The sequence below is a fragment of the Dermochelys coriacea genome, chromosome 3 (assembly GCF_009764565.3).
Source record: "Dermochelys coriacea isolate rDerCor1 chromosome 3, rDerCor1.pri.v4, whole genome shotgun sequence".
NCBI lineage: Eukaryota > Metazoa > Chordata > Testudines > Dermochelyidae > Dermochelys > Dermochelys coriacea.
Window position 1 is genome coordinate 36,994,629 of NC_050070.1, and position 22,132 is coordinate 37,016,760.

Genomic DNA, 22,132 nt, shown 5'->3' on the forward strand with positions numbered 1-22,132 from the left:
ATCTTAGCTCTAGTCCCCTTTCTCCTACCCCTGTTCCTCACTCCTTTCCAGCCTTCCTATTGTGCACTTCTCCTTTCCAGACATTTCCCCTTCTTCACCCTTTGGTCCCTTACTCCATTCCTGCCCTCATCCACGCCTGCCTCTGTTCTCTTCCAGCCCTTCTCTCTTGTCTCCTTTAAAACTGAGCAGTAGAACTGGTAGTTGCAGCATTTTCCTCTGAAGTCTAGCCACAGAAGGTGTGCTGGCAGCAGAGTTTCAATGGGAAAATGCCACTTCCCTCCCACAGCCCAGCTGCCACACTTAAATCATGCTGTGTGGGGCTTCCACTCCCTTGGGAGACTATTTTCCTTTCCTGTCGAAGACAGTTCTACAGTCTAATAGAGCTTGCTGTCAGCTATAATAAGTAACATTATATACAGTAGTATATATTTTTTTAATTGTGATATGAGTCAGGTGGCATCCTCACTATTCTGGACTAGAAAGTGATGGATCTAATTCAACTCTTTTGCTTCACTGATGTCCTTCCTTTTCACAAGATATGTGGAAAGCAGGCCGGATGAAGGTATGAGTATTATAGGCCTGTGCTGGGGGCTCCAGCTCCTGGAGTCATGTTATTATATCAAAAGTCAAGCTTTCATTTTAAAAAGAAAAGTAATTGCTATCCCTCATGGTTGTGAAGAAAACCTTGAAAACATGAACTGAGAATCAGTGATGTCAGCCTGAGTCTGCAAAGAGCCTGAAACAATAGCTCTGAGAGGATGAACTGCCTTGTGCATCTCAGTAGAGTGTTAACTTTAAGATCCACTCTTTTGAGGCACCCTGCCAACACAATCCCAGAGCGTGGCAGGAGAAGAAGAGTGCAGCCAGCTTGGCCCACCCATGCAAGCAGATACATTCCCTTTATTGGGAGTAAGTACTCATGTCCCCTTCTGCACCCTCTCTACTGGGGAAAGAGGATCCCTGCTGTCACCACTGCTGTTCTCAATGGGAAAGGGCCTCATGCCAGTGCATCTGCCTCTCTGGGAGAGTGTGAGGGCCTCCTCTACAGCAAGGACGGGTCAGGACCATGGGGTAGATCCATGGGGGAAGTCCTGTGTCTTGGTGTGTGCCTAGGGACCTGGATTGCTTTCATCCAGTCCTAGAAGAAACAATGCACAAAACTCTAATGATAATTTGAAAAATAAATACATAATGTTAAAATTCTGTGTCCAGCCAAGAGATTTACAAAATACTGGAAGAAAGGCCATAAAGGCAGATGGGGTTTGGTTATAAGATTAAGTTTCATCAGTAAACTGAAGGGCACAACAGCTTATAACTAAATTTTGTCATGAAAATTAAGATCAAGGAGGTGTAATGATAAAGACATTTCAGAAATCCTCTTTTTGTTAAACAGGTTTTTATGTTAACTTTTGTGGCCCAGAGCCTATTGAGAAGGAAAGCACCTATGGAAAAAAATATTGTGGTGGGTAAACCTACAGTCCTTCAATAATAGTATGTTTGCTAAATACATACTAATAAAGCTTAACATCTTTAAAAATAGCCCAATTTGAGATGCCATAGAGTAGTGGAATGCTATCACTTCCATTCTGTTGGAGAGTAATCATATTTTCTCTGTGTTACAAAAGGGTACAATCTTATTTTTGTTCAAAACAGGAAGGGTTTAACATCTCAATCCTCAAACTACCAGAATTTAGAATATTTCACACTTGAATGACTCCTAACCAATTGTGTAAGACAAAGAACAATGTCCTGTAGCTTATGCTGGAGGTGAGAATGTGGTACATAAGCACTGAAATAACTGCAGCCTTTATCATTCTATTTTTGTCAATTTCTTCCATAATTTCAACTGTTTACGGGTGGCAGTCAAACCCTTTTATTAGTAAGGATGGTGCATTATAGTATTTCTTTCTGTTGATTATGATCCTCATTCATTTCCCATTTGGACAAAGCAAAATCCTTATTGCTATGGTTGTATGAAATTTAGCATATCATATGTCCTGATAGTGTATCATATACCACTCTTAATTAAAAATAAGTTGGGATCCAATACTATTGTGTATTTATTGGGAGATGACAGAGTATTTGTGATGGCAATCAGTAATTGATAACCACATTATAGTAACCCTACATTAGAAATGTAATAAAATGGCAAAGTATGCTATTGCTTAAAACTTAAGTACATGCTAGAATGATAGTTTGACCTGCTGTTGATGTTAAATATGATCTACTAAGTTAGTGTGCAAGGATGTTGATTGTACTAATATACAGATAGACATGTTGTTAAATGATTGGCAGTGTAACAGCATCCCTAATCTTTGCTTTACACCAGTTTTAGAATCATAGACTATCAGGGGTGGAAAGGACCTCAGGAGGCCATCTAGTCCAACCCCCTGCTCCAAACCCCAATCCCCAATTTTTTTTGCCCTAGATCCCTAAATGGCCCCTTCAAGGATTGAGCTCATAACCCTGGGTTTAGCAGGCCAATGCTCAAACCACTGAGCTATCCCTCCCCTGTTTTGCATCCCTCAATTTTTAGGTGTCCAGGTTGAGTCTCAATTAAAATTGAGACATCCAGTATCAGTAACCACTTAGTAAATTTAATCACATGTGCTACTGTAGTGGATTGGCAGGAGTACATTAAATCTCTGCTGTGTGGATAGTATTGGCTGCCTCTCTGCTTCCAGGTGCAATTCAACCTGTGGTTTGGGTTAAAGCTATACTGCTGTACATAGATTGGGGTCCTGGCTATCCTTTAGAGGCTGCTTCTCACCCTATTCACCATTGTGATCATTTAGATCTGCTGAGATGCTTTTGCCAATGATCCCTGGATTAGCAGTGTGTTCCTGAGGATGGGAAGCGAGGCACAGTCCAATGGGGGGAGGTCCCAGCTGTTGAACTCACTACATTTAGGTTTCAGAGTAGCAGCTGTATTAGTCTGTATTCGCAAAAAGAAAAGGAGTACTTGTGGCACCTTAGAGACTAACAAATTTATTTGAGCATAAGCTTTCATGAGCTACAGCTCACTTCATCAGATGCATTCAGTGGAAAATATAGTGGGGAGATTTATATACACACACAGAGAACAGGAAACAATGGTTTTATCAGACACACTGTAAGGAGAGTGATCACTTAAGATGAGCTATTATCAGCAGGAAGGGGGGGGAGGAGGAAAACCTTCTGTGGAGATAATCAAGGTGGGCCATTTCCAGCAGTTAACAAGAACATCTGAGGAACAGTGGATGGTGCGGTGAGGGGGAGAAATAACATGGGGAAATAGTTTTACTTTGTGTAATGACCCATCCCTCCCAGTCTCTATTCAAGCCTAAGTTAATTGTATCCAGTTTGCAAATTAATTCCAATTCAGCAGTCTCTCGTTGGAGTCTGTTTTTGAAGCTTTTTTGTTGAAGGATAGCCACTCTCAGGTCTGTAATTGAGTGACCAGAGAGATTGAAGTGTTCTCCTACTGGTTTTTGAATGTTATAATTCTTGACGTCTGATTTGTGTCTATTTTTCTTTTACGTAGAGACTGTCCAGTTTGACCAATGTACATGGCAGAGGAGCATTGCTGGCACTTGATGGCATATATCACATTGGTAGATGCGCAGGTGAACGAGCCTCTGAGAGTATGGCTGATGTGATTAGGCCCTATGCAACAAAGCCCATTGCCAACTCTGTCCACATATCTATTCAGGGAACACCATCATAGGTGACTGACTAGATTCAGTCATCCACCACTCTAAGATTAGAACACTCCAGAGCATGTATGTGACAATAGAATATCTAGGCAGATTCTAAGAGATAGCCAAAACATCACCAGGAGTGAGGAGGGGGTTTCTTTGTTAGACAGAGGTGATGGAGAGAAAGAGAGTTGTTTGTCTCTTTACATTTTTTTAGTGAGTTGCTTATTTTTAATGTATGCTGTGTGACTAGCTGTCATGGGGATAGGCACATAAATATAAAGGAAGGGGGAACGAGATGAATTGTGTCTGGATGATGGGGTAGTCACAGATGGCTTATATTTATATATTTAAATACTTTTTGATCTAGAAGTGCACATTACTAGGCCATATTGTTGCATTGCCCTCAATCTCCTGTCTGTCCTCTAACATCTTATATTCACCTACTGTATCTTATCTTAAATTAGACTGGGGCTGAGAGAATGTCTTCCTGTGTATTTCTAGAGCATCTAGCAGAATGGGGTCTTGATTAAAAAAGCTAGTAGAGGTTCTAGTGATTAGAATTCTTTGGTTCAGGTTAAATAATAATTAAATCAGGTTAAATAATTTGGTGGAAAAAATGGATTTCCTATGCAGAGGTAAAATATGTACAGAGATCCACAGAAGTCTATGAGGGATTCAGCTTCTGAAGTTCCTTCCTGGAAATGGCTATATGAGAAGTCAGACTATTTCCACCAGCATAGTGGCCTGCTGCACTTCCCATTCCAATTTCCAAATAAAAGAAAAAAATCCAATGGAAAATGTGTTTAAAAAAAAACCAAAAAACAAACCCCAAACAATAAACTGTTCCTCTGTTTGTGACCCAAACATTGACACATTGTACCGCTGCAAGAGAAGCTGAAGTGAAAGTGACAATTCTGTTTTTATTGTTCACGTGGAGAAAAATGAAACAAAGTGTAAACCGGGCAAAAATAATTCAGATGATTGCAAATCCTTTTGTATTAATAATCTAGGTTGTTATTAGTAACACAAGACAATTTGTTTTCAAAACTAATTAATTATTGTAAACTTGAAAGGTTTCAGAGTAGCAGCCGTGTTAGTCTGTATTCGCAAAAAGAAAAGGAGTACTTGTGGCACCTTAGAGACTAACAAATTTATTTGAGCATAAGCTTTCGTGAGCATCCGATGAAGTGAGCTGTAGCTCACGAAAGCTTATGCTCAAATAAATGTGTTAGTCTCTAAGGTGCCACAAGTACTCCTTTTCTTTTTGTAAACTTGAAAGAATCCTTTCAAAGCTAATGTTCCAAGAGTGGAGTTTTTAATAACTGTTCTCAGTAAGAGAACAAGTTGGCTACTCAGTCTGACCATTTACATTCACAGGGTCATATTATGCCCTTAGTTTCACCTTTAGGAGATATTCCAGGCTTGGGTTTAAAACTATTAGGCCCCAATCCAGCAAAGCCCTTAAGCACATGCTCAAAATTAGGCCTATTGAAGTCAAAAGATATTGGCCCAAATGCTCAGCTGGTGTATATCAGGGTAGCTTTATTGGCTTCAGTAGCTGTTTTACAGCAGCTGATGATGTGGCCTATTATATACATTTTAATTACAGAAAATATATACATTGCAACATTTTTAGTCTGATTGTGGGTAACTGACTAAAATTTGTTTAGTTTTACTTAAAAAAACAAACAAAAACACTACAATTTTTATATTGTACCATGACAGACACTGATGTTTGCTGAGTAACCATATAATCTTATTGTCACCCCCGTTCATTCTCCCATTTTCCCAACTGTTTTGTTATCCCTGGGCCCCCTTTTGTTACATCCTATTTCAAATGACACCCCAATCCTGCAAACACTTATATACTTATATATATGCCTAGACACCTTGAACTCCTTGGAGTTGGTGGTAGTAGTAGTAGTAGTCGTCGTCCATCGTTGACGACGATGACGATATTGTTGCAGTTCTCATATATATATCTTTGGGACTACTTATATACATAAAGGTTCTAAATGGAAAAGTGTAGAATTGAGGCATAGTTAGTATGTAAGCTGTTTGGGGCAGGTATCTCATCTTACAACATGTACTATGAGGCAGCTAGCACACATTTGGCAGTGTGACTTTTATTATTATTACTCCATAATGAATGGTACTAAACTCCCACAGAAGACATTTAGATTCTAGGGAGTTCAGCAAGGTCATTTATATTTGTGAAGCTGGCATCTTTTTAGCAAATTAACTGTTTTCATCAAATTAAAATAGTAATGTACATATATGTTATTTTAGAAAGTCAGCAGCTCTCTACTTAATACTTTATTTTCAACTGAAAGAAAGCAAAATGGAGTAAAGATGACATTATTTGATAATATGTACGTGAACTGTGCTTCCTGTTTAAAAGAATTTGATTCATTGCACCAGAAAAATAGATTGTAAGGAATTGTGAAATACATGGGATGCAGCCAGAGTTGTAGAGATTAATAATTTGATGGATGAGTTTACTATATTTTAGTATTCAAGTACTGAAGTTGACATAGTTGAGAAAGTGGTGACTTTAGGTCACATACCTAAAATGTAGATGGGCACCTAATAGGATTTTCAAGAGCAAGTTAGGTGCATAATTCCCATTGCCATGATAAGAGTTAGGTACCTAACCTGCTAAGGTACCTAAATATCCACCAAAGACTATACTTTAACTGAAATTAAAATGTCATGTGAAAAGAGGAGGGCAGTGTTGTTGGGGATAATTTTTAAGTTTGTTAAACTCAGATCCAATATTTTTAAAGTGCTAATACAAAGAAGAAAAAGCAATGTAGAATATTATTCAACTACAGAGCCTGAAATTGCATCTTAACTTCTTGCTTCTGAAGTCAATGAGTTCTTTGCTTGAGTTAGAACTGCAGCATGGAGCGCACAAAATAGGACACTCTATACTAAAGAAAGAATCTATTCAGATAGCATGCTGGTGGACATGTGATATATGATGCAACAAGTTGGGGCGTAGGGAACATCAATCAGTAATATCTTTAATGAAACATAAGACATGGTTAAAAAGGTAAAAGTAGTGGGATGACTTAGAAATAAGATGTGAATTTGGGGATCAAAATGCATATTTAACAATGAGAAGTCCTATAGCATTTAATAGAGAACAAGAATACTATATGTTTTTGAACCATCAGGTAGTTACGTAAGATTGTTCAAAAACCATAGAAAAGCTACCATCCTCTATTAAATATAGATTTTTTTACATACTTTCTTTTGAACCCTAATACATTTTTCTATATCCCTACTGGTTTCAGCCCGAGTAAGTTGTACAGGACTTTTCTATAGGGGTTGTTACGAAAAGAGCCTGAGAAACTAAAATGAGTGCGAGGGACTCAGAAAGGAAATGGGGAGTATTCAGAGGGAAACTGCAGGAAGCCCAACATATAGGTATACTATTGAAAACAAATACAGCGGAAGTGTGCATGTGTGGGGTGTGAGGTGGGGTGGTGGAGGTAGGTGGGTGGTTGAAGAGAAACAAATATAGATGACATGGGGAATACAGGGAGCAATAAAATAGAAAAGCAAACAAGACATAAATATATAGGATCATGGCTATGAGAGGGTATACACAAGTCTAAAAAATAAGCAGCTAAGACAATGATCACAGAAGCCAAAATTGAAAATGGAACAATCATTGCAGAAGGTATGGGGATAAACAATAACAGGTGTTACAGATATATGAGGACCAGGAGGTCAATGAAAGAGACTGAAGTCTCCTTATCTGACTGTGAGAGGAACTTAGTGACATATAAGGCAGAGATTGCTGGGAAGCAAAATGCTTTCTTTTCCTCAGTGTATTTACTAGAGGTAATGAGGGAAAAATGCCAGAAAGAGATAGGAATGTCTTGGAGGCAGATATGAACAGTTAATGAAACTAAGGGTAATACAAGAATAGATAAAACAAAGAAAGAGAAGAAATTAGGGCAGGTAAATAGAAAGAAAGTTCCAGGTCTGATGGCCTGTCTCACAGGATTCTTAAAGAGAGAAATGATTTTTTTTAATTCCCACTGAACTTAAGATATACCTGAAAACTACAGAGGAGTCAATGAAAGACCATATTTTTAAAGGGTTCATAAGAAGAATCAAGGCAATTCCAGACTTTTAGGGTTTAATATCCAAACAAAGTCAAGAATGGATTCTAGATGTTGACCAAGGACCAAATAGTTTGGATTGATGTAAACTGGTTGAAGGTGGTCATGGTAAACATACATGGTTAATTTTCTTGGGAGACTGACTGTATTGTCAATCCTACATGGTACTGGGTACTCTGGTCCCAATCCATCAAATACTTAATACACACTTAACTTGAATCCTGTGAGAAGTTCCATTAATTCAATTAATTGCTTATGAGCTCGCCTGGATTGGGGCTAGAGTGGCCAGTACCTTTCAGGTCGAGCATACTGAGCACACAGAGAGAGAGAGAGAAAAGACATGCAGCTAGATTTACAAAGCAATGTACATGTCTAAACATGCAGATAGGAACCTAGTGGTATTTACAAAAAGCACCTAATCAAATAAGGCATCTAACTCCCACTGATTTCAATTGCAGGTTAGTGGGACTGGGCCTAGAAGAAATGTCATGGGTTCTTAGGTGCCTTGAAATGTAGTGTAGAAAAATATAGACAAGGTTGAAATTGGTAAATAGGATTATGATTGGCAATTAGGTTGCCCTACCTTTACCCATAATTGATTTCTAATGTGTCAATCACAATGGCCTTTAATTGCCAAATCCAAAAATTAAAAGGAACATTAGTATAGTCTGACTAGGACCATATTCTCTGCTCCTTCCCAGTGACTTCTAGGAGAACTAGGTTTGGGTGAGATGGCTTTGCAAGTATTTAGCAGCCTTTTTTATTGTGGACAGTGTGGAAAAAAGAGGTGAGCTCTGCATTGCATTCTAAATGTGACAAAACTCAAGCTCACTTTACTCCAATGGCTGAGATTTTCACAGATGAGGACCTGCTTCAGCCCTTCACCCCTGAGTGTTTTACCTGAGATCTGGCTGTTGATTATAATATTCTAAGAGGGTTATGAAAAGAGCGAGAGAGAGACTCAGTCCTGGAGCTAGTCAGGGTGTAGCCCACTGACAGCTTTAAAAATAAGAATCAGAATCTTGAAGAATATGGTATTAAGGGAACTCGCACTGAAGAAAGATATAGTACTAACAGTATGAATGATATGGAGGATGAGTATGGACAGAAACTTAAAATCATCAGGGAAGCAAATGACAAACTGTGATAATGGAATATAGTTCAAATCAGAGGTGACCACGATGGCACCATCCAGACGACATCTGGAGTATTGAGCACCAGGAGGGGCCCCATGTTTTAAAAGGCTATTGATAGAACTCCAAAAGGTGTCAGGTGGCTACGAAAATGATAGAGTGTCTCAGTGGTTTGTAACTGTGAGGAAAGGTAGGAAAATTGATTGTGAAAGAGGAAATTAAGCGCAGATATTCAAAAACAATGTGGCTTGAGCTGCAGTTAAGTTCAGACAATAAGGAAGTTCAAGTGAAACTTCTTTACGCAGAGGGTAATTCAATGTGTGCAACAGAACTCTCTCAATGGAGATCATATTAGACCAGAAATTATGGGGAAAACATTAAGTTGGACAGATAGGTGGACAGCCCTACAGAAAAGTAGCATTATCCTCTTCTCTCCTATAATGTTGTTATGCCTATAGCTTAGGTGATCAGAGAACAAATGATACCCAATTTCAGATAAGTCTGACTTTAGCACTGGTGTTTTCAGAAAATATTATAGGATTTGTATGGATACATTTTAACTTGAATATTTGAGACCTTCTAAAAGTAGTTCTGCCAATTTTTGTTTGTTTTGCTTTTTATGCGCCTTCATGGCACATAATGGAGAGGTAAAGTGAATAGAATCATAGAATCATAGAATATCAGGGTTGGAAGGGACCCCAGAAGGTCATCTAGTCCAATAATTGAAGAACAATTTATTATTATTATTATTGTTATCTATATGTAAGGGTCCAGACCTACTCTTAGCTTCAAATGTTGCAGGAGCAGATTCCAGTTGTAACTGATCAAAATCTCACTGAATAGTTTAAAGATCTGAAGGACTGCTATCCCACTCCTTATAGTACTGATCAATAATTGCAAAGAAAAAATTATTTGCTATAAATTAAAAAAAATGCATCCACCATGGAACAAAGTTCTACATGAAGCAGAGATAACACAGTGCAGGGGGAGTGAGGAGGGGAGAGGGAAAAAAATTCTTATTAGCTTCATAATTGCAGTGATGACCCCTGGGTATAGCATTTCCAGACAGTTAATGACTGACTAAACGCCGTGAGGGTTTGGAAGGGCCTTCCCCTTTGGTCATTATTGCCTAAGCAAAGTGGGTTTTTTTTTTTCAAAAATGTACATTTTAAGGAAAGCAATTAATGTAGTAAATAATTATAAAACCTGATTAAATGACATAACACTTTGCACAATCTGACCTGCAGAGGAGAACTGCCAGACAGAGTAATAACATAAGTCTTTTATTTTTCTGAATAGTGTTTATGGCTGTCCTTTGGCAAAAAAAAGAAAAACACAAGATAAGCAATCCCAAGAACCTGCTCCCAAAAGAAAACCCTTTGTGGTTAAAACAGACAACTCTTCAGTAGATGAGTGTTATGAAACTGATGGAACAGAGGAGATGGATGAAAAGGAGGAGGAAGAAGAGGAAGAGGAAGAGGAGGATGAGTATTCTGATGACAATGAAGAGCAAGGTGATGAGGAGGAGGAGGATGAAGAAATAGATCGAGAAGAGGAAGAGATTGAAGAGGAAGAAGAGGAGGATGAAGAGGAAGCAGAAGATGTGGAGGAAGAGGAGGAGGAAGAAGAAGAAGAGGAGGAAGAGGAGGAGGAGGAGGAAGAACGTGGTAATAATAAGAGTATTAGTAAAAAATAAACATTGTGTGTATTATGTGTTAATCTTTCAGTGTGGTGTCCAGGTATTTAGCTGTGCAGCTCTCATTAAAACTAATGGAAGTCATGCAGCTAAATCTCCCTGTGCCTTGCTGAAAATGTACCCCATTTTCTTTGTTAAAAGTGTTCTTTTAACATCTATTTTAATGACTGTCTTCCAAATATTTTTGATGCCACTAGGTGTCAAATTTTCAAATACAGAAGAGTGTGTGTGCCAAAAAATGCCTGCGGAAATGTCTAACTGGATTAATGCATGCAATTGCTAGGTATGCATGCAAAAACTGGGTAAAGGTACAAGCAAATGGTTAACTGCAAATTCCTGTTCTCATCATTTGCTTGTGCATTTACTGAATCTGCCTACCTAATAGTGGTGCCTACCTAATAGTGCTCAGATAAGCGGTCATGTGTTTGCAGGTGGTTTTTTTCGTGAGCACAAGTGGATCTCTTCCCTTTGAAAATTTGGCCCTGAACTTTCTTTTAGACAAACAATATCAGAATGCAATGTTATCACATACTTTGGTTCTTTGAGACTTGGATGTTGTGTACTTTAGTTGATTTTATTAAAACTATGGAAAGTGACAGGTTTACACAAAGAAAGTCCTTCTAAAACTATATTTTCTGAATACAGTACCGAACATTCAATGCCTTTTACATATACAGATATTAATTAGTAGCCCAGCTAATTTAGTAGCAGTGTGGTTAATCCATTGACTTTTCTTTTTACTGGGATTGTGGACTCTGTGTAAGCATATTTTTCAAAATGTATGATAGCTCTCTGCTTACCTCAAAATCCCTCCATTAATTACATTATAATGTACTGGGATGAAAATGAAGAATCGTGCAAAGATTAATGAGCTATTTAAAAAGTATTTTGTTCCCATTTCCAGGGAACATGTTTTTGGTTGAGTAGATTCACCTTTCTAACCAATAAAAATATAAGAAAAGTTTTCAGCGCTCCTCAGTCAGATTCCTCTTAGGTGCCAGGTATGAAAGTTGTCTGACTTTTGTTTCAGCATTCTGTTAGATCAGGTTTAGAAAAAAGATTTAGAAAGTACTCTTTTCATTCAGACAACTATGTGGCTTACAGATGGCTATAAGCATTTTTTTGCAGATGCCTCAACCCACAGCATTTCCTCATTCACTTTTAATTTGCCTACCAAAACTATCAAAAACAAGGTAGCCAAGCTTGAAAGTTCTGAAGGAGTTTGATGCCAGGGGAGGCCATTTCCTTATGCAAAGGACTCTGTTGTTTCAGAACCTGTAAGGATAGTCTATCTGAGCTCAGGCAGGTGTGTGACTGCAATTGCTATCCTGTTGGATTGCATAGGAACTCTAGCAGTTCTTTCTTAAGAGGTAATGGCAACTGAACATCTTGGCAACTGGATCATAGTGGAGCTGTTGCAATGGTTTTGGGCCCAGGTGGAAAATAATGAATCTACACTATCAAAAATGATTTAAGGGGGAAAAAAGACTCAGGAGCTAAAGAAACTTCCTTTTGCCAAGCTTCGTATTAGGTTTACTGGTACAGATATTATGGAACATGGTGCTTTACTTATGTCCAGCTCTGCTGCACGTACAATTAGTGATCCTAATCAACAACTTTAGTGGCTGCTATTGTTTCTTAGCTGTTTTTTCTCTGTGAGTAGGCTCGAATTAAGAACTGCAAGTTAGGAGTTTTGCAGTAGTACCTTTATTAGCTAAACATCATATTAGAAGAGATGAAAAGTCAAACAGGTCAGCTACCCAGGGGATCTCGTGTTAGTTCAGGGGTAATATGTAGTTTCCTAGATAAAAGAAAAAGTATTTCTCTGTAAAATACTGGGAATGCAGAAAAGAAAGTCTAATAAAACAGGGGGCTTAACAGTGGAATTATTCAGGGCAAATTAATTCAGGGCAAATTAATTTTATGACCTTTTTGAAATCAGCATATTATTATAGAGGTGATGCTAGTTACAGCACAGTTGATTCATGAGATAGAGTTACTAGCTTAATGATGAAGATAATAAGAAGTCTTTTTCTCTAAGTCAAGAGTGAGCAGACCTAGATTTGAGATGATAGCCATAGTTTGTTGTTTTGAGAGGTCCAGAAGAGATTTAATTAAACAGATTTTTGGGATAATTTATTTTATATAGTTTTTGACCAAGAACCTAAAATGTCTTCTCCTTCCATTGCTCATAATACAGGAATCTTTCATCATTTACTGGAATTCCCTGCTTATATTTTTAGAACTCCCTTAAAGTGAATCATTAAGAGCCTGTTCTGGGAAAATCACAATATGCGCACAGTCAGCATAATTACAATTAGAAACTAAGAGTAGAACTTATAGTGGAGATAAAGGTGTCTCTGCAGTTCTCATAAAAGTTTTTGTCAGTGGTGCTGTATTTTTACGAGATTATAGAAATTGTGCAAAGTTTCATAACCAAACCTAGTCTTAATGGACAGGACAATTAATATCTCAGACAGTTTTGCTAGGAAAATTCTATTAGATGGGAATATGATCTCTGAGTCAACAAGTATGAGAAACATAAAGCAATGTATTATATAATTTCCTACATCCAAATTAAGTTTCTTATTATATGGGGATAAATCCAGAGACACCCCCCAAAGAACTAATTGTAATGACTCTGGAGTTACTCCCGTGTAACAGAAAACTGAATTTAGGTTGAAATTTTCAAAAGGGCCTAACTGATTTAGGAACATAATTCTTACTGAATGATGATCAGACTTGGGCTCTGAAATCATTTAGGCCCTTTAGAAAATCCCATCCTTAGGCCCAAACCTTTGATATAATAAAGGACTTGGAAGACACAGAAGCATCCTAAAGCAACACTCTTACAAATCTCAAAATACCAATTTAAGAGAACCAAAGACTTTTTGGAGCTAGATCCCAAATCCTTTTCTCATACCTCAGTATATAATCACTTGTACTAATATTAATGCTTAAAATGCCCTTTCAATGGCCACAACATTCATTTTAACCTTCCATTAAATGTAATGAATCTCTTTGAAGGACAGGGATATATCCAATCAAAGAGTAGCACAGGCCTGAAAAGCCCTTACGTACAGTACTACCACTATGAAAGGAAAAACAAAAATTTCCAATTTCTTTCACATCCCCAAAAGACAAAGCAGACAGGTGACCCTTGTCAAGATAACCTAACCTGTAAATTCCAATCCACATGGGAAGGCTGTCAGTAAGATAGTAAGATAAAGCCCACTTTTAGGGAGTACTCCTTCACTTTGGTGGTTATTGCTGAAAATCTCTGGAGTCAAATACTTAGGGCACATTTGCTTTACAAGGCAAACTAAGGTATTTCTCCTTCTGAGAAGAGATCACTTCAGATAGCTGGTTCCCAAAGACTGTTTCACAAAGCTTTTCTATTATAGAAAGAAATCTCCGTTGGAGGAGCTCCAGGAACGGATGTTCCAAGGCACCATTTAGCCTATATCACATGAAGACATTCAAGATGGCTTGTACTCCAGGTATTTCATAATCCCTCAGGGTCAGGAGGAGTCAGGCTAATTCTAGATCTAAGTAAATTTAATACATTGATCAAGTCTAATCCATTTCACATGATCATGCTACAAAAGATTTATTGCAGTTTAGTAAAAGGTGAATGGTCAGGATGTATAGATTTGATAAATACTCCCTTTTATATCACATTAATTCCTTCAAATTCACAGTAGCATATACAGTATACCTGTACAAGGTACCACATAATGTTTGCATAACTGCAAGGCACAATTGCAGCATATTCAAGGAAACTGAATATAAATCTTTGCATTACAGACTATTACTTGGAAATTCAGAGAGGAAATGCTTCATCTTTTTCTCACTTCTACAAATTGGACTACTGTTTTTTAATACTCTGGTGAAATTTGGCCCTTTCCCCACTAGCACACACTAGGCTATTGGTACATAGATACCTGTTGTCTTGAAATCCACCTATTAGTTTAGAGTTTAACTTTGATAGTGCCCGCCTTTATCTTCCTGATCCCTTCATCAGCTTGCTTCTCTGACTGATTATGCATGTCCTTCTAAGCAAAAGGAGACACAAACACCAATCTAAAGATGAAAGGATCAGTACTGAGGAAATTGTGGTAGAACACAGATCCCCACTGTCCTTGCAACTTAAGAATCTCTAAGTCTCTGAAACAATGAAATAAACAGGTCTTTACCAGAGAGATGGCCTGTCCAATCTTCCTACCATCAATCACTTATTTAATCATTTATTCAAACTATTGGCAAAAAAGCAGTCACACATTTGGTGAACGCAGTAAAGCATTCAATATTAATCGGAGCAAAAAAGCTAGGCACCTGTTGTGGTGTCCCATATATGCAAAACATCTAACCAAAGAAATGACAGCCTTAAATGAAGAGGCCAGGAAACAGCTGTTCACTGCTAAGGACAATAAATGGAAAGGAATGCATTTTCCAGGATCAGAGAGGATTTAATACACAGAAGGGGAAGCAATCCTTCAGAATATGCTGGTGTACTCTTCTATTCATGTGTGTTGCACTATATTTTCATCTCCTTTATAAAAGAAGGTGGAGAATACTGTGATGGGGGTATGTTGCCACCAACAGTATAATGGGGGGGGGACCTAACAGCAATGACCAGAAGACCTTACTGCAGTCCCTTGATTGATGTTTGTTGATACAAAATGTTAATATTGCCTTTCATCTCTAGTTTTCAGAGATGCAAAGGTGATCAGGTTATGCTACTGTATGCTACTGATGTCTTTCTTTTTGTACCAGATGTATCATTCCTACCAAACTAGGCCTGTGTAAATGTAGAGATTGCTCAATTTTTTCATTTTTAGTAGTTTGTGTCATTTGAGTTAGTATTACTCTGGTCAGAATTACTCTTCCCCAGCCAAATTCACCTGGAAATAATGTGATTTTTAAAAAGACAAGTAGCTCAGAGCAGGAATGCACAAGCCTTAAAACATAGGGTTTAGAGAAAAGCTAGCTAGTAGATTCCCTCTGGATACTTCTAGGTCTTGTGGAATTGGGCCAGATATATTTATCATGCTTACTCTGCTTTTTTTTGTTTAAAAACAAATTTGCTGCTAGATAGGCTTTCATTTGCTCCAATACTATCTGGTTAAGGTGGTTACCATTTGGTACTCTTAAACAGTATCACTTGTTAACTGTATTCTTCACATGTTGTACTTTTTCTTCCGGTGCTCCTGTGAGACTGGACCTGATTCTGAGCTCACTTACATCAGTATAAATTAGGAATAACTCCACTTAAGTCAGTGGAATTACATTTATGTAAAGTGATTTTGTGTCTGTCACATCCTCCTTCCCCTCCTCCTCTTTAAGAAATGTTAAATAGAGACTGTTCTGTCTGTAAATGCATAACACAGTTCGGTAGCAATTCTTTCAGACCCTGATTAAGCAAGGTGCTTAAACATATGCCCAACTTTAAGCATGTGATCAGGTCTATTGGCTTTAATTCACTTGCTTAAAATTGGGAATGTGGCTAAGTATCTTACTGAGTTCAGACTTTACATACTTAGTGTCTCAAAACATCAGATGCAGGCACAAGATCTTCTGGTCCTTCAAAACTAAACAGTCTAGTTACAGCTTTGTACAATATAAGGAAAGCATTCACCTTTGATAATCCAAATACTGGATCACTTCTGTAAATATATACACAGAGAACTTCCATTGACATCAGCTGTAGTTCTGCAAATGGAGTTAGGACAGACTATGCAATATTAATAATTAAATTTGAAGTCTGGATAAGAGACTTGAGAGTATTACTGTAAGTGTTCACACCAAAACTGCTTAACAGTTGATTTAATTTTGTTTTGAATCTGTTTTATCAGTGAATATACTTGTTTTGGTTGTATTAGCACTTGTTTTGTAACTTGCTGACTGTTGCCCAGAATCTTAATTGAAAACAAGGCATTGGCCTCACTGAGTAATGACGAATTACCTTTGGGCTTCACTGCAATCTATTTCTTTGCAACTGTGCCAGGGGAGCTGGGACACAGTCATATAGGACACTCACAGATTGTGGTTCCAGAAGCAGGGGCAATCCGAGGCGTTGTTCATCCAATATTTCCTCTCACTTTCCTTTACCTGTGAACAAATGCAGAGTGTATCCTTGACTCCACCTCCTCCCCATGTTGGGCAGCAGAGCAGTATATTAAATTACTCCCTCCTGGAGCAAAGTGGAATTTGGGGAGGAATTCAAAGGGAAAATATTGTAGTATTAGGAGTGTACTCTGATATCTATTGTGACTCTTTGAAACACAGTTTCTTACCAGTGATCCCCACTTTGTCACACAGCTATGCACCATTGCTTACACAGGGATGTGCCTAAAAGCTCAGTCTAAAACTTAGTGAATAAAATGAAATACCTGTCCTCTGCATGGGTACTGCAAGGACCTGATGTTGTCCTTGAAAGTCTCACATCCGAAAGATAGCACATAAGGGAAGGTTTTCACATGGTGTATAAGAATGAACTTTTAATATCCATTATCCCTGTGAATTCCATTGTTTTCTAGAGCCAGAAGTTCCAAGATGGAGAAAACAAAATTAAGCTCTCAAGGATTTGTAGCAGTATAGGTAGAGAGTATATAGCCTACATGAGTGTCTCTTGACATTTGCATTTAGTGGTTCCAAAAGCATGCATGGAAATTCTGCTCACCAGCAAGTCAATATTAAAGATTCTAATTTGATCTCTTTTGCTAAGACTCTTGGTTCATGCAGCTCTAAGAGGGCCAAATGGTGCTCATTTTACTCACAAAATGCACCCATTGGAGTTACAGCATGTATCCTACTGGAATTTTGAATGAACAATCCAGAAGGATTTCATCCAAAAAAGTGAAAGTTTCTGTTTGGCTAGTGAGGATTTTATATTTCTTCCTGAAATTTTCCACTATAACAGTTCCACCAGGGGTTATTACTAAACTGAAAAAAAAAACCTGAGAAAATTATCCTGTGACACAAAAGCACCAATCTATAATAAATATATTTATATAATCATGAGTAACTGTTATTATAGGAGCATTGTCTTCTTTGTGCAATGGGTTCCAGAACAATTAAATTGCATTCTTCTGTCACCTGTACTGCACATGAGACAATACTTTTATATCTTAAGAGGTACATTCACTTGAATTAATTAATTTAGGTTACAGACGGTCTGTGAATCTACAGGAGCTAGAATTAGTCAGCCAGCCAGCTTGCCAGTTCAGTCAGCAAAAGACAGAGAACTCTAATGTTAGCAAAGAAACAAGAAGTTGGGTTAAGAATATAAAAGTGGTAATTAGAGAGGACTATTCAAAGGATCAGAGAAATCAAGCTGGTTTTGGTAACCTTGGTTATTAAAATTCCCTGAATCAATGGGTATATGTAGGCTGCTACAGAAAATATGGATATTAATTTTTGTTATTTTTATCCTGTCCCCTATATTACATATATAAATAATACCTGGTGCCAAAAGTGGTTAATATTTGTTTGTTTGTTTGTTTGATGAATTTTTTAAAGAATCTGTTCTAGAGATTATATAGTGGTAGTGTTTTGAAACATCTGTGTGAGAAACCTCATGCTAGCTAATTTATGACAGCATTAAGCCTTATTTGACATGAACTGATCATGTGAGCTGATCACATTAAACTAGAATCCATAGCTTTGACAATCCTAATCTCAAAAACTGTGCTTGAAAATGGCTAGGTAAGTACAGAACCATGGGACATCATGTCTGTTTTCAGTTTTGCTGTTGTAAAGCTGAAGTAACTCCACTGATGTCATCAACTTCAAAGAGCTGTATTTGGCCTGGCCTGCCCCATATACAAAAAAGCATTGATTGTGAAATCAAGATTTTCATTATTTTTCCATATAGTGGATGAGATGGGAGCTCTTTGTTTATTACATATACTTTTAAGCATTATACACACTGCATTGATTATTCCTTCTGATTTATATTATGGTCCCATGTATCAAATTTGCAGTTCTACCATATCCCTAATGTTACAAAAAAGTGCTGTATAACTGAGAAACATTTGCTAAACAGCTTCTTGGACATTCAGCAAAGCACTGGACTAAAATCTTTATAGAGAAGCCCCCTACCTATCTTGGCATTGGCTGCAATAATTAAAACAGTCATTCAGTTTTAAAGACAGGCTTCAGATTGAGAGTTGATTGTCATTTCTCCTCCCACTACAGTATAATGAATACAGCCCTACCCTCAGATAATTAAGCACCAGAAGAATTTAACAAAGTAGCAAGTGGAATACAAAATGACCAATAATTATTACTAGAACATTGAGAAGAGAGGTGGAACCACAGGATTTAGTAGATAAAGCAATCAATAGATTTAAAACATTATTGATTTTTAATATCTGATGAGTACAGTCCGTTTGCATATCACTGTCCATGCCCCAAGGAACTTACAGATGTTACATTTCAAACACAAAATGCTAGATGAGATACAATCTGGACGTGACATAGTGTTGTTGCTAGTATTTTTAATCATCTGTTTTCTCTTTAGGGGACTATTGTTGAAAGTCTGCATGGAAGTGAATGTTTTAAGGGGATTTATTTGAAGAAAGGGGAGGAGAACTTTTGTTATACAAGGAGAGTGAGCAACTTCCAAGTGTAAAGAGGAAAATGGGAATGAGTATGAAGAAAAATACTGATACCAAAGGAATGATTAGGAGGTCAGGCTGGGAGGATTGCAGACAGAGGGTAAGGGAATCAGGGTCCTGGGTCATTTGCCAGTTACAGCAGAGTATTAGGAAGATAAGAAAGCAGAGATGTAGACAGGAGTAGCATTATGCAGGGCCCTGAAAGTAAGGATGGAAAGCTTGAACTTGGTGTGAAAGGCAACAGGAGGATAGCAAAGGAATAAGAGGAAAGTGACATGGTTAGAGTGGAAGGAAAGGAAGATGGGTTTAGTGGCAGGAGAAAGGTTGGTCAGAAGCATGGGTAGGTAACATGTCCATACTCACATACATCTCTGTGGATATTCTATTCTATTCTATTCTATTCTATTCTATTCTATTCTATAGGTTTTTATATGACCCTCATCGCCGCAGTATGTGTGCACCTTCAAGTAGTGCATTAAATGACTAATATCTGTTTATCATATCACCACTCTTTTCCTGTGCTGGTGGCATTGTTTGATGTAGGTATTATTTTGGGGGATTAACGCATCCATGATTTAGTACAGTCAGACCTAAATTATTGGCACTCTAGTTAAGTCTACTATCAGTTTTCACCAGATAATGTCCCCCCAAGATTTGACTTCAGTGCCTAAACACCTGCTGAACTATTTATGTCTTTTTCTCCACTACTTTGCAGCACCATCTGATTTGGGAGCATTTCACACTCCCTTTTCACCGGTGTACCTGACTACACAAAATGTAGAGCAGTAGAGAATCAGGCCCAAAGAATTCACTATGGTCTTATGTATTAAAGTCTGACTTGTGCATAAAGACTTTGTGCAAGCACTGGGCTATTGCTTCTGCCACCTCCTATTGCCCCACCAGCTGGTCTTGAGTTAGCTGGCTAGTTGTCTATAACTAGGTAAGTTAGCCAGCAGGGTTTGAAGGCTACACTCATGGTCCCTGTTTTTCTCAACCGTCTGCCTAAAGATTTCTTTTGTCTCTTGAGATCTCCAGATATTTGGGTTCTATTTTATTGGTTTTCTTAATTTTGATTAAGTGTTTGATTTACAGTGTTGCTGTAACTCTGCTCTCATTGAAACTAAGGGAAGTTTTATCCCCAGTGACTCAACGGGAAGCAAAATTAGACTCACTGAGTACTTTTGAAAAACCCACGCAAGTTTTCATGACTCTTTGTTAGGTTTATCTACCTCTGATCAGTACACCATGGACTCAGTAAACATGGCTTCATTTGTGAGAAAAATATTAAAAACAGCGGTAAGCCAAATTTACTTGTCATTTAGAGATACATAATTAGGAACGATCATCATGTATTTATAAAAAGATAACTGTCCTGGCAAATATGTGCCTTGCTTGAGGTCACTTGTTTTAAGTAATGTATATCAATGTAGAGATTGTGGTGAAACAATGTACCTGATTTATCTGAGTTTTAGGGAAGAATTTGATACTCTTCCACTTAATAAATTTATTTAGAAAGTCGTAAAGCATAGTACAGCAGCAAATGCAAAGTGTTAGAGTAAACAAATTAATAATGGGTAGATTAGTTCTATTAGCTGATAAGTAGTCCAAGCACTTCCGTGTAGAGAAATTTAAAGTAATGAGACTAGAGCCCAAAAATAATCTTAAAAAATGGACAAATAACAGAGTGAAAAAAATTGTAAAGTGATTTTAATGTGACTTATCTGCAGCATACTTGCAGCAAAAGAGCAAACATGATCTCAGGTGGATTTAGAACAAGCGATTCTGATCTCATCACTAGTTTTATGTTGGTGTAACTCCTCTGAACTTCATTATAGCAACCATGGTTTGCGCCATTGTGAGAGTAGGAACAGACTCACAGAATAAATCAGAAAAATGTAATGTGCACATTATAAGCTAAGACTGCATATATATAATGGAAATCTAGCTATTGTACTTATTTAATTATTTATTTTACTTTATTTACTTGATTGATGATCTACTTTCTGATGTCTCAGGGCACATAATCAAAATTTAATGAATACCATTGCAATACCCTTTTCCAATGATCAAAAAGAAAAGGAAATTACCTTAAAACAAACAAACCCTTCCACTATTCCATCATCCCCTCAAAGACATGCATCAGAAAAGAGAATGGTTTGTACTGTACTCTAAAGTTCAATAGATTCTAGTTCTGTTTGATATCCTAGGAAAATGAGTTCCAGAAAGAAACGCCCTCGGTTGCGATTGTTTTACTACTAGCAACCAGATTTAAATGTAGGGTCCATGAAATTAGCTGTGGTGCTTGACCTAAACCACTGCCACAGTTATTGCAGGACAGGCATGGTTTCAGGTAACTAAGCTTCAGCTTCAAGTTTTCAAGGGTATCCCAAGTAATGTAAATTTCAACAACCCCTAGAAGTCACAAAGACTCTATTGTCTTCCCCGTCTAGTAACTGCAGGCAAAGTAGCCAAACTTCACACTCAACAGTGTCAAATACTCTCATATCTAAAAGGATCCACATAGACTCCTGATTATTACCCACTGACAGAAGGAAATCCTCAGCCAGTAAGACCAGCACAGCCTCCATGACATACTAAAACCAGACTAACAGGATGAAGGAATCCATGTGACACCAAAATTGCCTTGCCACAACCTTCAGGATAATCTTCCCAAGGATGGCAGATTAGAGGCCAGTCAGTTGACAAGATTACAGCATGAAGAACCTGACCCAAATTTTTCCAGGGAAGTCATTGCAATTGTCCTCCCTCGACACAAATCCTTTCTGACCAGGACAGTCAGTCCAATGCAGAGCTGCACAGCAGGTGGGAAATTCCTCACAATATGAAAAATCTGTCAGTTTCCAAG

The 22,132-nt window shown here is 37.8% G+C and overlaps 1 protein-coding gene across 20 annotated transcripts in view; it reads left to right on the forward strand.

Annotated features, from left to right (window-relative positions):
• Nucleotides 1-22,132, forward strand: part of MYT1L (myelin transcription factor 1 like) — a 394,424-nt gene that overhangs the window by 253,109 nt on the left and 119,183 nt on the right. For 13 of the 20 annotated variants that reach the window (XM_038397032.2, XM_043510302.1, XM_043510301.1 and 10 more), the window contains exons 6-7: nt 10,249-10,616; nt 14,050-14,145. In XM_038397032.2, coding sequence (XP_038252960.1) covers nt 10,249-10,616; nt 14,050-14,145 — 464 coding nt within the window. Of the gene's footprint in view, nt 1-231; nt 237-10,248; nt 10,617-14,049; nt 14,146-22,132 lie in introns of those variants that run through there. The other 7 variants (XM_043510306.1, XM_043510307.1, XM_043510308.1 and 4 more) reach the window with 3 other exon arrangements.